The sequence below is a fragment of the Hemibagrus wyckioides genome, linkage group LG28 (genome assembly GCF_019097595.1).
Source record: "Hemibagrus wyckioides isolate EC202008001 linkage group LG28, SWU_Hwy_1.0, whole genome shotgun sequence".
NCBI classification, from domain to species: Eukaryota; Metazoa; Chordata; class Actinopteri; order Siluriformes; family Bagridae; genus Hemibagrus; species Hemibagrus wyckioides.
The window spans coordinates 9,584,498-9,603,139 of record NC_080737.1 but is presented as its reverse complement, the minus strand read 5'-3'; the positions used below and the strand labels follow the sequence as shown (position 1 = coordinate 9,603,139).

At 39.6% G+C, this 18,642-nt stretch overlaps 1 protein-coding gene across 6 annotated transcripts in view; it reads left to right on the top strand.

Moving 5' to 3' along the window:
- arhgef28a (Rho guanine nucleotide exchange factor (GEF) 28a) overlaps window positions 1-15,919 on the top strand; it is a 78,714-nt gene extending 62,795 nt beyond the window's left edge. For all 6 annotated transcript variants that reach the window (XM_058382678.1, XM_058382677.1, XM_058382675.1 and 3 more), the window contains 8 exons: window positions 3-181; window positions 260-351; window positions 550-732; window positions 1,399-1,673; window positions 4,794-4,841; window positions 5,617-6,093; window positions 9,369-9,618; window positions 12,421-15,919. In XM_058382678.1, coding sequence (XP_058238661.1) covers window positions 3-181; window positions 260-351; window positions 550-732; window positions 1,399-1,673; window positions 4,794-4,841; window positions 5,617-6,093; window positions 9,369-9,618; window positions 12,421-12,572 — 1,656 coding nt within the window. In that variant the 3' untranslated portion in view covers window positions 12,573-15,919. The remainder of the gene's footprint in view (window positions 1-2; window positions 182-259; window positions 352-549; window positions 733-1,398; window positions 1,674-4,793; window positions 4,842-5,616; window positions 6,094-9,368; window positions 9,619-12,420) is intronic.
- Window positions 15,920-18,642: the final 2,723 nt, after the last annotated feature.

The following is an 18,642-nucleotide window of genomic DNA, read 5'->3' as shown; positions in this document are numbered from 1 at the left end:
AGGACCAGAAATGTCCAGTGATCTCCCTGCAAAAGTTGATCGTGAGAGAAGTGGCTAATGAGGAAAGAGGCATGTTCCTTATCAGTGCCTCCTCTAGCGGCCCTGAGATGTATGAGGTGCATGCAGCATCCAAGGACGAGCGCAACACCTGGATGAGGCTCATCCGAGAAGCAGTGGTGATGTGGGTATAGTGTATTATATACAGTGTGTGTGTATGTGTTTAGCCCTATATCTAGGCTGACACATTTTCCTCTCTTAGTTGCCATGAGAAGGAGGAGGACACTGCAAGTGAGTCAGAAGAAGAGCGCAGAGCAGCAGAAGCCAAGAACCAGAAAATTCAGAAGCTACAAGGTAATGCGTTAAACATAACTGACACAAATGTGCTGTCTATTTCGGGCTCACACTCCAAAAAAGCTTGAGAATTCCTTCCTTGATGTTTGTCTGTGAATCATTTAACATGCCTGCTCGCTTCGAGATATGCTTGTGAACTCCATTAGACAAGGAAGCTGGAAGCCATTTCTAAAATTCTGCTTCATCAATCTCTGGCAGAGTCTCTCTACAGTCATGACCAGCTGATCTGCTCCAGCCTGGAGGAGAAGCTTCACATCTATGCAGAGCTTGCAGCCATGGTGGGCCACAGAGACATCAGCCCAGAGCCAAAGCTGCTGGTGTGCCCCAACACAGAAGAACTCCCTAATGCTGCTGTTCTGCTCAGTGCTGCACTTAAAGAGGGTGAGATACTCTTGCTCAAAATCTTTCAAACACCAAACTGATAATTTAACTACAACTAAAAGAAAATTTGATTATTTTCCCATAGCAATTTGACTAATACACATCTGAATAACATTCACACTTTATGGGTGAGACAGTCACATTAGTACCCCAGTCATGTTAAACCTAGAAATGTTTATAACATAGCATTATATCCAGCATAGTATTCTTTTGCAAAATCACCTCTCACAGCTCTCAAGCAAAAAGATATGTCAAAGATGCAAATAAGTATCATCTCCTCACTGCACAGATGTTACTCAACTTTAATGACCAACAAGACATAATAATTCAGCTGTTAAAAACTTCTATCAGTTGTGCATTGTCTTCTTTACTGCTTTCAATAAAATATTATAGTCTTGTTTGGGGAAATGCAATTTAAGTCCGTTTTCCTAAATAAATAAAAAAAAAGTGAATAGAGTTGATAACGGTGGATTCTACCCTTAGACTCAGCAGCTTGCTCTGTAAACTGCATGCTTTTGAATCGCTGATGACTTAAGGTTAAAATGGGGGAAAACGCTCATCCTGTGGCTTCCAAACATGGCCATTCCTTACCTTTGTAAGCTAAGATAAATATGTGAAACAAATTCTGAAGATTTTCTTTTTCCCTCTCCTTTTTTTGTTTTCCAGCGGAGAGTTTAAAAGAAGCGCTGGCGTTTCACTGCGGCTCCGCCTCATGTCCAGGTCCTCTGCCTGTGTCTGAGGAACAGAACAACACTGATGCCACTCCTCAGCTCGAGGCACCTCCTCCTGCTCCGTCTCCTCCTCCAGTGCCGGCTGAAGAAGAAGCCCATGCAGTGGATGCTGTGAGCAGTGAGGAAGAGGAGTCGAGAGGAGAAGGCGGCCTTGAGCTCCAGCTTCGGAATCAGAGCAGTGCAAATGACAATCACAATATGCATCTTAAGGTAAAAAGTTAGGGGTTAGTTATGTGGTCATGGATTGTGGTATGGGTCTTTAGTTTGTTATACACTTCTGACCTCACTGGAGACTAATACATCTATTTGTAAGCATTCATTTGTAGGAATGTGAAAAACGGTAAGGAAATGTTCCGCTTGATTCTAGCAGGCAACTGAAACATGGGAGTGAGCAAGCAGGGAGCTTTTATTTACCCCTGTGGGCTAGCTAATAAATTTACCATTTTGTCCACCACTGGCAATAAATATCTCCTTATACCACATTTTACAACCAAATGCCTTCCCTTAGTGGATTACATCAAACTGAGCAACCTCACCCAGCAGTCAGCTGACACACACTCAAATTTCATATTTGTGATCAATGAGATCACTGTCCAGAATAAAGCATATTACACATGACACAACACTCAGTCTAGAAAACCAGCATTTGACTGATTTATAGTTGCACATGCATAAAATCTTATCAGGAGTAGATGAGACTGTATCATTCACAGGCATCTACATTCATCTGTTGATGTTGTATGTAAATGTTATCAGGTTTAACAGAATTTAATCTCAAATCCATATACAAAGCCTAACTCCAGCAAAAGCTTAAAATCTAAACGAGATTTCTGTTAAAAAATTAAACGAGGAGCACTAGAAAGACAATTTATTTATTTATAAGTACTCTAAAACATGCATGACTCTCTCCTATCCAGAGGTCTCACCGTTCAGGAAACTGTCATACTGTATAATCTTGTTGGAAAGGTAGAAAGACACACACAGCAGATACTAGTAAATGTTAACGGGTAGAAGAGGCATTTTTCAGCAGCGTTTCCATACAGCTAGTGTCCTGCACTAACTTCAAGATGTGTAGTTAATAGACTCCCACAGCAGCATCAATAATTTAGGTTCCTCTGCTAAAATCACATCCCAGCCTTAATATTATGAAACATTAATGCGCTGAAAATAAGGAGAGAGTCCATTTCACTGCCTCTGGGGAACAATTTCATTAAAAATGAACAGTGATAATTAGAGCTTCCTTCAATCTCTTCCTTTCCTGCTAGCATTGGCACCTCTGATGGTGCTCTGCTACACTTTACACCGATAAGGCATGCTGATCCAGGCGTAAGCAGAAAGGCAGACTGTTCTTATGTTTAATGAGATGTTTCCTCATGTGGTCTGCACTTTTGGAAGAAGAGAGAATGTGCTGCTCCGCTATAGATTTTGCAGAATTATCCGCTTAAGCCTTTTTTTTTAGGTGAATCTTCTGTACTATCTTCATAAATTGGCTGTTTCAGACATAAAGTGAACCAAATGAATTCAGTATAGTGTGTCTGGTAGCCAATTCTGCTTGTATGCACAATGGCTTGCAAAAGTATTCATCTGCTCTGAATGATGAGTGAGTGATTAATACTCACATTATTCCTGTCAGTATTTTGGTTTCACACTCATGTTTTATTACTGTGACTTTTCAAACTCAACATGAATTATTGCTCAGCAAGTATTTCATAAACTGAAAAATGCTTTTTGCAGAAGTATTCACCCCCCAGGATCTGAAAGATCCTTTCAATAAGGACACAACTGACTTAATATTTCACAAGCGAAGTCAAATTATAAAACAGCTCCCATTTTCTGAACAAAAGCCTTTGCTGAGAGTCAGCATGAAGGAAAGAAGTCAAAATTAAGACTTAGGACCATTTCTAACGAAGATAAGGCAATAGAATTGAATAACACAATTGGGTGTAACATTAATATATTAGAGGTTAGGCATCCCTGTAAACACTCATAATGAGGACATGGGAGCTACACGAGAGACCAGACCCTTCCTCAAAACTCAACATGAGACTGTTGAGTGGCTGAGTGAAGATTTCTAGTATGAAGATTTTTTTTTCTGGTAAGATGACACCAAGATTGAGATACAGTATTTGGGCAAGTTTCCCAGAACTATGTGTGGTGCAAACCTAAAGCAGACCATACCTCAATTACCACCATCCCTAGTGTGAAATATGGTGGTGGCAGCATCATGCCATCATCTGTGGGCACCTCAGAACTTGACTATTTCTCAGAATTGAAGGGAATGTGTTACAAGAGAACCTAAAAAAATAAATAAATAAATAAAAAGCTTGGAGGAAATGATTCACCTTTCAGTAGGACAATGCGCCTAAGCGCAAGAGTGGTTAAAAACAAACAAACAAAAAAAAAAGGTGAATGTTCTACACTGGCCAAGTCAAAGTCCAGTGAGAATCTGTGCAACTGTTTGAAAGTAACAGTCAAAAAACCAAATCCATCTGTTCTTAAGCGCCTGGAGCATTCCCAAAGCTGGATCTGGAGAACTTTTGGTTCTTCCAAGCACCAGTACTGGATTGAATAATTATGTAAGCAGAATTTATTAAAATATCTAAGCTTAAATAATGAAATTTACTTTAAAGGCATATGGGTTTGAAATCGTGTGACACTGATAATCCAGATGAATCTGATGAGTTTTAAGTGGGTTGATTACTTAAGCGAGGCATGATAGCTTTCACATTATATATTCTAATCCTGATCACATGATCACCTGTGAGGTCAGGAGACGAGCCCTGATCATGAACATCCGTCTGAAGTCTGCCAAATACGGCAGTTAGAGTCCGTATGTGCATGTTATAAATCAAAACACCTCCAGTCTAGCAGGAAAAAAGAAGTTTGTAAATGATTAAAAAATCATTCAGTCTGGTTAATAAAAAAATCCAATACATTGCTCTTTCCCCATTGTTTGTGTAAGTAAAACCGATTAGTAACAGCAGATGGCACTGCATGCTAGCTAAACACAAAGTTTATTTTCCAGAACTTTTCCTTCACAGCTCAGAGGAAAGTGTAATGTGTGTAGAGAATACTGACCACTGAATTAAACATAAAAATAACACAAAATGTCTGAATATACCAAACACTGTGTAGTTCATTAATGTTTTAATTAAAATACTTCATAACTATCCTGTTAGAGACTAATTATTTGTTCAGCTTCCAGTTCACAGGGAAGCTGAATGTGATATCCGTCAGTATAAAAGACCTTCATACTTAAATAACGTCAATACACTATGATTTTATTCCCCTTTTAATGTAGTTTTTGTTTGTTTGTGTGTTTATGTCCAGGTGTGTCAGAGCGTCCAGAGTCTGACTCAGTTGCTTTACAGTTTGCAGGTGACGTCATCTTACACACACACACACACACATATACACACACACACATACACACACACACACACACTCACACACACAAATGCAGTGACTCAAAATGTGTAATCATTCCCTTTTTCATTATTCTGGTGAGCATTGTTATTACTAATGCAGCTAATTAATGCTTTAACTAAAAACCTAAATCCAACCTTAACTTCAGTAACCAAAATGAAGCTCTTTCAAGTTTTTTTTTGTCCACATAACATCAAACAACTGTTTGTACCAAGACACACACACACACACACACACACACAATTTACTTGCTTTTTATTTATTTTATTTTTTATTATTTTTTATCCAAGACGTTATGACCAACTTTAATAATTAAAACAAATGATTTAGTCAGTAGTCGATGATCATTTCTTCATCACCTTTTCTTTCATCATTTTGTAGATCTTACAAAAGTTTTACTATATGAATGGCCTTACGCTGTATGAACAACAACTCACTCACTCCAAAATTCAGTAACATTTGCCACCGAAATCACATGGCACTGACGGAAGAGATTCACTGATCAATGTGACACAGACCGTAGTGTTATTTTTGGAGTACCACTGGCTCCAGAGTACTTTATTTGTAGAGAAGTACATCTTTTATTACTCCAGAGATGTTTGAGCTCACAGTCACTATTGACTTTCCAGTGCCCCATGGCTGTAACATGAACAGTGACAGGGCTGCAGTCATCATCCAAGGCACGTTAAATGTTCGTTCAATAATTAACACTGTTTGTTCATTTCAGGCCGTGGTCACCATCCAGGACAGTCGCTACGAAGTGCGTCGTCTCCTTCTTCTCCTCCTCTCAAGTTCCACCCAGCAGCGGATCTCCCAGGGTTCCCTGCAGGAGCAGGAACGGCAGCGGGAGGCAGAGCGGCAGCGTCAGGAGCTGGCTCGTGCAGCACGTGATCGGCAGCGCTGGACCCGCGAGTGCCAGGCACAGCAGCAGCGTTATGAAGAGCGGGAAAGCGAACTGGCACAGCGCGAGCAACAGTGCCATGAGGAGGCCCAGAGGCTGCAACGTCAACGCGAGGAACTGGAAGAGCAGCAGCAGGAGTACCAGCAGAGTCTGGAGAGGCTGAGGGAGGGCCAGCGGAGTGTAGAGAGAGAAAGGGAAAAGCTGGAAATGCAACAGAGGATGATGGAAAGATGGAAACATGAACGGCAACAAAATACCAGCATCAAGCTCGAGGGTCACCAAGGGTCAGGAGATGAAACAAAGGTATGTACAAGTGTGTGGGTCACATTGTAATGTGTGACCCTTATAACATAACAGCCTTATCATTTTCTTTCTTTCTTTCTTTCTTTCTTTCTTTCTTTCTTTCTTTCTTTCTTTCTTTCTCTCTTTCTCTCTTTCTCTCTTTTTTTTTGAGGTTTGTGTGTGTTAGGGTTGTGACAATACCAACTTTTGCCTTTAACACTAAACAGCATTCATTTAATATCATGAAATCATGCATTTGATGTAATGCTGACTAAGAGACCAGAGTCTTTGAGTGTTGATGTCACCTAAGCGTTAATGTCATAAGTTCTCCCTGAAGACATGCATTGACTGGAAAGTTCCAGCAGTTGTAGTGAAAGCCCAATCCCAGAAGACCCCAAAACTCTAGTGCTAAGCTACTGTAAATATTAGTGTGGCGCTCAGGGAATGGAGGAGCTACTTGTGCCATGTGCTTAAACAGCAACAGTTCATAATCCTGTCTCTTTGGTGAAAAGCAATATTTTGTCACACTCCTTCAGCATTTGGCTATGATAAAATACTACTTAGTGAATGCAGAAAAGTCAAGAAGCAAATTCAGTGCCAGAGGCTTCATGTGTAAGGGTTAATCATATGACTTGAACTCTCAGTAAATTTACATTGTTTAATCCCCTGAATTGCAGTGCTTGTTCACGAGACTTCTCTCCAGGATTGGACTGTTTTGTTTTTTTGTCTGGTCACTTCCTTTGTTCATGGGCAATGCCAAATCGCAGTCTTTTAGCCACTTTTTCCATAAGTTAATTTCTTTGTTTTGTTTAACTGTGCATTTGCAACTGAAACCACTGTGCGTGTGTCGCCCATCAAAGTCAGATTAGTATGCACACTTTCATTCGCCTGGAGGCAAAGTAATGCTGCAAACTGACTTCAGGGAACTCTCTTTCTCCCTCGCTCGCTTGCTCTCTCTCTCTCTCTTTCTATCTGTGTGTGTGTGTGTGTGTGTGTGTGTGTGTGTAGTAACAGGATTTGCCTTCAGCATGGGTTTGAGATTTCTTTCACTACTCACTATTCTTTTCCGTGTTGCCAAAACACTCAAGGAGTGATGTCTAAGGAAAGCTCTTGCTAAACCTCTCTGTCTTTGAAGAAGGGATAAAACTGTCTCTGAACTATTCAGGGCGGAGGCATTCACAGCTCCTCGTTGACTCTGTCTTACTCTATCCTTTTGTATGCTTCCCTGTCCTTTACACTTAACCTTATTGGAATTTATTGCTCTCTAGCAATCTGTTTATTAAAGCGTTTATATTTATATTTGTCTTTGCTGTCTGTCAGTCTATCCATTCTGGATCCTTCATGTGTCTACCATTTTTCCTATACAACTTTCTTCATGCCTTTCTTGTCTAGTTCACTCGAGTCAGGCACACAGAGTCGCTGGATGGGAAATGGTTTCTGTCCTTAGCCACACTGATGAAGCTAGACTGCGGTCAAACACCTATCTCTCAATCTGTCTCATTCAGTCTCTCTCACACACACACTGACACACTGTGGCCCTCTGATTCATTAACTTGGATAACGTGAGCAATTCAAGCTTCATCAGTCCTCTGGTCTGACCATTGACTGAACTAATAAACAAGTTACTGATTAATGATAAAGAAAGTTTGCCCAATAAAAACCAAGGCAAAGTAATTAAATCCAGCACTACATGGATCACTCTTGCTGCAGATGAAGGACGTTTAGTGATTTATCTAGAAGGTACTAAATAATAGAGCAGGGTTGAGAATTGTAAAAAAGAAAAAACAGCCTTTATGGACACGACCTTTTCTTTAGGTTGTGATATTGATGCCTCACAGCCCCAGGATACAGAGTTTGTTCCTGAGCTGGGGTTAATGTCTGTGCAGTGTTTCCTGAGTTCTCTCTGGGACTGCATGGGTTTTCTCGGGGTTAGGTGGTTTCCTCCCTCTGTCTAAAAACATGCTGTTGGTTGAACTGGCTATGCTGAAATACTCCTAGGTGTGAGTGTGTGTGTGTGTGTTCATGGTGTTCTGTGATGGATTTGTATCTTATTTAGGGAGAATTATCGTGCCTTGTGCATGATATTAATGGAATTGGCTCTAGATTCACTGAGCAGAACAAATATGAATAAATGAATCATGTTTTTACAGTACAGTCATCTTGTTAATAACTAGAGGTTAGATACAGGGTTAAACATAAGGGCCCAGCAGTGGCAGTGCTCTGTGCTCAGTAGGTCAGAGTATTAATCACTGTGCAAAATATATTATAAACCTGCTGCTAAACTCACTGCTGTCAAGATAAACAGATGACACATTCTAGGAAATAAAAAAACATGAAGTGCTTCAGGAGAGCTGTTGGGCCACAACAAGTGGCCTTGGCATGGATCCTGCAAGTCTCAAGAACTGGTGATATGACCACCATTATCCTGACAGCTGGCGTTTTAATTCTGGCGCTTTAATTTAATTCTGTCAGTCCTGCATCTCCCATCAGTGTTAAGTTGCATTGAGACATGGTGAATTTGAGGGCCATAACATATCATTCACATCACATCAGCCCTCATCAAACCATTCAGTGATGCCCACTGTGGATGGGGGCGGAGTCAAGCTGGACAAGACCACTCCCATCAGGAACAATATGGTTCATTTTGAACTGATTGCAGTGATTGTTCCCTATATGAGGATAAGTGAACCCAAATCATGCCTGGACATTGTCTCTAACAGAGGGATAGTATTTTGTATTTTTATTTTTGCCTGCTGTCTGGTGGACATTTTTGAAATGAAGGACACTTTAAAAACAAACATCTGATCCTGTAATGTGGAGGCTGTATATATCTGCCTTGTTGCTGACAATTTTCAGTTTGTCACACTTGAAATGAGACACACACTTAAGTTTCAATGTTGTTCCATTTTTTTTATTTTTATCTCATTTGAATCTGTAAAATGAAATCCAAGGTTTACTTCAGGTTTGTCTTGGACAGGTACAGAAATTAATCATGGTTTCTGTAGGAATGTAAAAATTAAAAAACCTAAAATCCAATGTTCAACATTTATGCAATTTCATAATCATCGATTGTTGTAGTTGCCGTTCATCTCTGAGTCAGACTGATCTTTAGTAAATGAAATTCAAACACTTGGTGTTTTCACAAGGTGTGTTCACAAGAGTGAGAAGAAAAGACTACGGTTATGTCGCTTTCTCCGTGGTTTTATTGTGAGGTTTGTTCACTAAAATGGAAAAACACTGGATTTTCATGCCTCATTCTATGCTGAGTTACCTCTTTCCCTTTCTCTTTGTTAAAGAGCTTCCATCATGGTCATCACAGCGGCTTGGATGAGGATGGGTCCATTTACGTAAACGAAGCAGCTTTTCTGGCTCCGTCCATGAACAATCGGCATCTTCATCACTACCAGCATCAATACCAGCATAATACTCACCTACATGCAGGATACGTGAATTCCCCCAGTGCCCAGAACAGTCTGAATTCTTTGCTGGCTTTATCCAATCATACACACCCTACAATCAACATGCAGGATGAGCTGTGGACCGAAGGTACAGAGCAGCATGAATCCCAATAATCTATTTCTCTCTTTATGTCTATCTATTAATCAGATGTAACAATACCATATAACATATTGAATTGTTCGATACGAGGTTCTCAACTCAATACCTAATTCGTTTGGCTTATAGTATGTAAGCTATAATAACTGTAATCAAGCCCACACTCTCTTCTCTAAAAAAAAAAAAAAACCCAAAGCTATCTATTTATTGGAAATTTGTTATATTAATAAAGTGAAGAAGAAAAAAAAAACATGCATCTTCAAATTACCTTAAGTGAGTGGCTAGCATAACTCTTTATAAAAGGCAGTGGCTGAAGTCAGCAGCAAGCAGTAACTGGGAGTTTCTTCTGTAACTGGTGCATGGAAGGATTTATGCTCCTGGTAAGTAACAGTGCTGATGGCCAATGAGTGATGGATCGAAACATTACAGAGTGTCGAATCATAAAGCAGCACTAAAGCTGCAAACACTAATGCACATCTGCATCACTCTTTTGTGTCAGTGTGGTGGGATTAGATGAACAAACACAACACACACTCAATAAAGCCTCTTTTTGCTGCATTCAGACAGCCTGTAACACACATAGCTATAGTGTTATTGAGATTCACTTGTACTATGTTTTAATCAATTCAAAAGGAAAGTGTACGGTGCGTATTCAGGAAATTGCTGTCATATTGGAAACTCTAAGATTGTATCAAGACACCATTTTGAATTTGGTGTGTTTTACACCCCTTAAATACATTTGAATATTCACACATGCCTAGAAACACATGAAATAGCATTATTCTGTGTACGCACGTGTGAAACGTAGATGCTTTCAGAACATGATCTAGGGTAAATCAATAAGCTGGTCAATTTTTGAAGAACTGGATCATGACATGTCTAGAATACCTTCAGACTGTGTGAGTGAGAGATAAAATGTATGAAGTGAGGGGAAAACAGTAAATAGTAAGTAAAAATGTTCTTATTATCATAATCTCTAAGCATTATTATTTCACCTTTGCCCTGAACCTTTCAGTGTGGCCAAGTCTCGAGTGTCCTCTTTATGCTGTTAATATATCTACTGACAAAACCCACCCCCATCTCCTTTTTCTCTCTCTGTCTCTGTCTGTCTGTCTCTCTCTCTCTCACACACACACACACACACACACACACACACACACACACACACACACAGACACTCCATCCGTCATGAAAATCAATCGTCCTTCTATCGACTGGCGGGGCGGCTGTGGTGTGTGAATCACGGTGAGAGAACGTCGGGAGACTGATTGGCACATCGATCTGAAAAATCTTTACCAACCTCATTACACGCCAACTTGTCATCTGCCTATCTCTCACAGGCATCCGAAAGACAGAGAGAAGGAGAGAGAAGCAGGAACATATTAATCTCATATTTCTGTATAAAATGTCATAGACAGCTTTTGATGTTCTCACACATACACCAGCACATTGCTCCCAGTCCCACATGCATGCACTATACAGCCAAAAGTATATGGGCATCTGACCATCAGAGTTGGAAGCATACATTTGTATAGCATGTCTTTGTTTGCTGTAACATTACAATTTCCCTTCACTGGAACTAGGAAGCCCAAACATTTTCCAGCTCTATGGTTTCACAAGTGGTTAGAGTGGAAGAACTGCACAGGTCCATGACCTCAATCCCAATAAACACCTTTGGGATGAACTGGAACACCCAACTGCACCCCAGACCCCCTTACTTGATCTCACTAATGATCGTGTAGCTAAATGCTCCAAAATCTAGTAGAAAGCCTTCCCAGAAGAGTGGAGCTTCTTATAACAACAATGCAGCAATATATTTGGAATGGGATGAAAGCACATATTGGTGTGATGATCAGGCTTCTGAAAATTGTTATTTTATTCGCCATATAGTCAATCAGGCCAGGTACTTGAATTAAAGGGATTGTGAAACAAACTTTCAGACAGACTAAAAGACGAGTGATTTAAAGAAGTGATTTTCAGTAATTAACTGAATGGATACACAATTAAGGATCATGTTAGGAGCTTAAGTATCTGCCTGCACAATTGCAGTCGTGAAGCAAGAGGGCTTCTTCCCACACCTCAGGCATAACGTGCATTCTGTAGTCTCGCTGATGAATACGCTGAAACCTTGCTTTCGGCTTGATGTGAATACTTTGTTTAGCTCAACTTAATACTTTGCTCTTTCATCTGCTGTTCTGTTCGAGAGTCAGGGCCACAAGTACGTCCTTCTAGATGCGTTCGTATTATTGTGTGAAAAGATGGGGGCAGACCAGGTAGACTTCAGCACAGGGAGCTTTTATAATCCAGAGAAAAAAAAACTCTTACAGGATACAAGTAGAGAAAACCAACAGAAGCTATATGGCAAGACTTCACAAATGACTGCAGTGTGTGTGTGTGTGTGTGTGTGTAAACAGTGAATTAGTCCTTAAACAGAAACAAATATGTGATGATCAGATGTTGAATATTGTTGTGTTTGAGCAGAGGTGGGCGTGTCTAAGGCCATGACAGTGTTAAATTGCATTAACTCACATCATGCATCAGAGAGGAAGCACCGGCACTGAGCTCTCATGCAGGCAGCTAAGGCAGTAAATTTATCTTATTAATTAAAACAATGATTCTTTTTTTTTTTTTTTTTTTTACCTTGAGTAAACCTGTGTCTCTCACCAGGTTTTTGCCCTTTTTAGTAGATCATTTCCATACGTATGAACATTATTCACGCTTTTGATAAATTATTTTTGAAAAAAATAGCTGCTTTTATACATCTATTTGACATTTTTCTGATGTTCTTCCCAGATGTTGATCCAGCAATCCATACTACCAGGACAGCAGGGGCTGTGGGGCCAGGGATTTATCAAGGTGATGCCCTCTTAGTGCAGCAAGCATTTGTTTCCATGGAAACGGAGAACCAGGATCCCGACGGAGAGGAGAAAATCGTGTATCTCTAAGTTCAAGTGTCTTTCCTAGCAGAGCTCACACAGATGTAAACTCGAACAGAACCCTGGAACAGCAGCTGCAAAGCAGTACTCCGGTTTGGTTGGGAAATTGCACTGATGCCGTAGCCACAAATAATCAATAGATGGTGAAAGTTTAACATCAAAATTATTTTGATTCGTGTTTCTTCTTCGTCTTTCAGATAACATTGTTTTACATTTGCACTTTTCCCCCATGCGCTCATGGAAGTATTCGCACTTAGATCCAGATCAGTTTCAGGCTTGCTTTGTCTTTCTTACATTTCTAATGTAAATAACATTAACCAAACCACGTTCACTTGATTATGTTTAGCAACATAGGAGTAATATTTCACCAGAGTCTTCTTAAATCTGCTGTTTTCATTCCATCCCTGTTTTAAAACTCTGTTTAACTGAGTTCTGGGTTACTGTCCCAGACCTGCCAACCCTGCAGAGGAACATCGCCAATCAGGCATAACATTATAACCACTGAGAGGTGACGTGAGTAACACTGATTATCTCCTCATCATGGCACCTTTTAGTGGCTGGGATATATTAGGCAGCAAGTGAACATTTTATCCTCAAATTTGATGTGTTGGAAGCAGGAAAAATGGGCACGTGTAAGCACAACTGGATCAGAGCATCTAAAACTGCAGCTTTTGTGAAGTGTTCCCAGTCTGCAGTGGTCAGTATCTATCAAAAGTATCCTTAAAGTCCTGTAAGCTGTGAGGTGGGGCCCATGGACTTACAGGACTTAAAGGATCTGCTGCAGATCTTGGTGCCAGATACCACAACACACCATCAGGGATCTAGTGGAGTCCATGCCTCTATGGGTCAGGGCTGTTTTGGCAGCATAAGGGGGACCAACACAATATTAGGCATGTGGTCATAATGTTATGCCTGATCGGTGTACATGTATACATATATACATACATAGATTTGATTTTCATTCAAAACATTCTCCATTTATCTTGACAGTAAGTGAAGGCACCACAAGCAGGTCAACTGAGACTAGAGATCATAGATTGGTTAGATGACAGGAAGAGGGTGGGGCTTCCACAGTGTCGATTAGTAATATTGGAGAGTTTAAAACTGTCACATGTTCGTTTACCTTTTTGGGTAAGGGGGATGCTGTGTTTGCTCATGTTTAAGTGCTGTCTTAAAGCACAGTATATAACATTTAGTAAATAATTTGCTTGAATGACTGAATAACAATCTAGTGTTTTAAAGGGTTAAATCCTCATAATTCCCAGATTTCTTGTGGCATTTCTGAGGTGTGTGTTTGAGAGAGAGAGAGAGAGAGAGAGAGAGAGAGATTTAAAGGTCTTCCCTAGGGTCAGTATTGTGTCTTATTGCCTGAAGCCCACAGAGACAGAATTAGGTTACTCAATTTCAACTTGCTTATCACACACACACATACACACATACACACACCACATTCTGCATTAGCCGAGGCTTACTTACCATAGCCATCTATTTCAAAGCTAGACACTTCATTAACATAATACTTTTTGCAGTGGATATGAAATGAAGCATTTGTCCTGCTTTATGAAAGCACTCCAGTCCTGTTTCTCAGACACCATCTAAATTAGAGAATGATTTATAGGAACATTCTGATTGGATGTATTACCATTTAATTTGCTAATACTTTGTGATGGTTACACAAATAGTGACACATTTTATAGTGTAATTGCAAACTCAGCATCCACACCCCTATAGCTTACATCCTGTAATCCTGCAGCACATCCTGTACCAAAACACTTACAGCAGGTTTGCGGGAGAAGATCTATGCCTAATCCTATGAGCTTCAAGTGCTGTGGGAGGAAATGCAGGTTTATGGGTAATTAAGGAATAACAAATTCAACATTCATACATAACTTCATTGAGATGGGATTCAAATGTTTTTTTTTAACCAATAGTTTAAACGAATGCACTGGAAACAGCACCTTGTTTTATTGTTTGTAAAAAAGCAGAAAAAAATCTTCAGTCCTTTGTGAGCTGACTCAAACTCTCTGACTGTGCAGTGCTCTTTAATCCAAACGAAATGAAAATACTTACTTAGAGATTCTGGGCTTTCTACATGCCGTTGGTCATCAGCCTTTAACTTTACAACCATTTAACGAACTCAAGTGCGTTTATTTGCCTGTATGAAAATTCTAAGTAAAACAACATATAACTATTTAAGCTTTCTTCATTGACTGATGAAAGTCCATGAAGTGTTTACTGAATTTCAGTAAAAATGTGTAATATCAGATTCTATAAATTTGCCCAAACAAATTCCATTTACCTTTTTTTATTCCATTTTTTTTTTTTTTGCTTTTTTGCTTTATTTGTAACTTTTATTTATTGTTATTTTATGCATACTGAACTCTATACTGTACATATGGACTGTTTTATACAATTGCTCTTTGTAATTTATCATCTAAATGATCGTAGACTAGTTTTAGAAAAACAGTGACGTGTCTCAAAAATCTTTGAATAAAGATGAATATGGCTGGGTTTGGTGGTTTGCCAGTTTGATGCTAGAACTGATAGTCATGACTGCATATGTGTGAGGAAGTATCCAGGATTAACTGCAGAGTATTCCGAGAAGAAAAATGCATTTCAGACTGGTTTGTAGGTGGTGATGTGAAAAGAAAATGCACAAAACATAACATTGTATGTGTTTCCAAAGTTCTGAAAGTGTTCCACAGTCCTTTTATCCCTTCCTCACTTTACTGTTGCCATAGAAACAACTAGCAGCAGTAACCGAGAGGTCATTAATGTTATGCACAAGGATGTTAAACAAAATGATCAGCTGCTGGAATTTGAAGAAATGCTTTGGTTATTGCACTCAGTTCACATTGTATCAGGTTTTCTTTGTGTTTGTGTATGTTAGATATTTTATGCACATTTCTAGGTACAGTGCTTTGCTCAGCACTGCTTGTTAGCCACATTTTTACTTCCTTCCTCAGTCAAACAAGACCACTTCTAGACCACTGCTGAACAGATGTTATTAGGGTGTGGTGCTGGCATAGGGTGTATTAAGTTAGTGGGTAAAAAAAGATCTTTTTATGTAGGTTTTTTTTGGTGTTCAGTGCATTAGTGAGTGTTAAGCAGCGCACATGAATATGGAGGATTTAGGCACAGACATGGATCGCAGTTAGGTCACTTTCACGCACTACTGGCTAAACTACATACAATATTTGCATCTGCTTTAAATTCCTGTCTTGTTTAGACGTGCTTTACTTCAGTTGGGGTTTGTGTGGGATTTTAAGGCAATGGGTCAATGGGTAATGAATCGTAATGAGTTTTATTCACTCATTTATTGTTTTGAAGGAATAAACAATGTACTTATACTTGAAGATTTACGTTACTTCCCGTGCCCTTATTATCACCACTGCATAACATATGAGGACATAAGAAATCATGTTTAACAGTCTATGTTGAATTTTAATCATAACAACAGGCTGAATTTTTGGAAATAGATTTCGAAACAATGTGTTGCAAAGACTTACACTGCACTTCTCAAATCTCATTACTTTCTTCTTCTGAATAACTAGTGGCATCGTTTAGAGCCCCAGTAAATGTGTTCTCCTGTGATTTAGTTGCCTCTGAAGGTTAAAGTAAGCCTGGGGCAATGCGACACAAGCTGACTGCATACATATTCCCTCTAATGCCACTGACTCAGACTCTCTGGTCAGTATTCTGATACACGTAAGTATGTCAAAGACCCCGCTCTAAATAACTGTCACCACAGAGCTGACAAATTCTCCATCCTGGTTGGTCAGATATTGTTGAGTTGGTTTTCCATAAAAACAGTTCCGTGTAACCTCTCTTAAATGCCAGGAGCAATGTTTCAGCAGCTGGATACTAGGAGTGTAGAGAAACAATAGTGTTGTCTTGTTTTTGGCTCTTGATTTGATATTCACTACCGCTTCAGTTATGGGGGAAAAAAAATCCAGCCTGCTGTCCCTTTCTTTGTAAAAGTGACTTCATCTGTATTTCGAATCAAGAACTGCTACAAGCTTTGCTTTTTTAATGAATGTCCTAAGCACACTGTTGTTAGTCTCATGAGTTCTTTAGTCAGCTACAAGCTATTAGATGAAGCTACTCAGCACTTCCTTCGCAATTATAGCTGGAGATGCTGTCCCTCAAGGATATTAAAGCGTGTGAGAAGGTCATGGAATTCCATGCCGTTCCAGGCTCATAACTCTTAGCTGCATTGTAACTGAGCCTCACTACATCGCATATAAGGGCTGGAGTGGGCTGCTGCTGGTGGATCCCAGGACAACTCTAAAAGACCCATCCTCACATAAACACTTTCCAGCTTTTTCTTAGTATAGCTCTCGAGTTTCAGTTCATTCCCTGCATACACAATAGCAGTGTCTCGGAGTAGATGTCTGAGGAGATCTACAAAGGCGCTTTTAGCAACCTGGAGAAAGGGCGTTTTTCATCACACACAACTATGAGAATAACAAAATAGCATGTAACAGAAAAATACTGTAACTAATGTTAGCTCAAAGAGCACAGTAATTAACTTTCCTACTGTATTTAATAAGAATCAGATAGAATTAGGAAGGATAACATTATTAATTGCTAATTAATTAATTAATTGAAGCATTATTAATTCATTAAGATTGTTTTCTCTTAGGGGTTGAATAATACCAATTTAGCTTGATGCCTTAATTCTTCTGAGTTGCAGCGAGATTATTATAGCAGGGCGAAAATGTCAATAAAGCTGGTTACAGCATTCACACAGCTGCGTGGTGAGGTATGTAGTGATGTACTGTATTATGGCTAGGACAAATTTTAAATCAATTGATAGCGATCTGAGACAATATTAATCTCTTTCTTTAATTGATTCAAATGTGAGTATTGTTTCAGTGGTGTGAGATGTTATATTCATACAGCACAGCTCTCAGAAAGTCTTCTGGATTTTGAAAATGAATACTTTTTACTTTTTTTTTTCTCCTAAAAGAAGTATGCTTGTGGTCTCCAATTTCTCAAAAGGCTGATTGCTGACTGTCAGTTGAAGTATTTTAGATTTTTGTAGCTACATTCATTATGTTCCATGTAGATGGGGGCAGTGAGCATATAATTTCAAATTCAAGGGGGCTAGCTTTACTAAAAACTACATACTCATTTATTCTAACCCAAGTGATATGTTAGAGAAAGAATATTAAATCCTGACATTATCAGTTTTCAGTTACATTTACAGTAACTACTGTCATGTACGTGATTTATTCTCTAACAGTCCAATCTTCAAATCAAAGATGCTTCCTGTGCATTTGGTGCATTGGGGTGTACCATATGGTCTAGCAGTCAGGATTCCTGGTTTTCACTCAGGTGGCCTGAGTTTGACTCCCGGTATGGGAATGTGACTTTATTGAGGAGTGGTGGTAGCTCAAGTGTTTAAGGCTCTGGGTGTTGCTCAGAAGACTGGGGTTCAAGTCTCAACACTGCCAATCTACCACTGTTGGGCCCTTGAGCAAGGTCCCCTACCCATCCTACACCAAACCCCCATAAGCCCTGCTACAGGGGTGCTGCATCATGGCTGACCCTGCTGTCGGACCCCAATCCTTCAAGGATGGGATATGCGAAGAAAGAATTTCACTGTGCAATAATATAGATGTGACAAATAAAGGCAACTTAAATTAACTTATTTGCTATGGTCTAATATTATGTTTATTATATTGCTTAGACAAACTTTCTGAGTATTTTTCCTTCACTTGGAGGGCATAGAGTCTACACTATGGTGGATTTAAAGTAGTTAGCAGACAGTTAGTTTAGATTGTCTGCTCCTAGCTCTGTAATAAAGCTATGAGCTATACTGCAAGAAATGACAGCTGCACCTTCCCAAGTGAAATGGATTCTGTCCTGCCCTAAAAGGCTAGCTTTTCCATCAGATGTGCTTCAGTGATCAGCAAAGCACATACAGAGCACTGCCTGGAGACCTGAACATCCAGCAGTTTGGTATGCCTAACACGCTGTGATCTGCAATGTCATGCCAGTTTGTCAAAGCATACTACAACACTGGACATTGCCTTCTCTAATTTATACACCTCACCTTGAGTAAATTCAATAT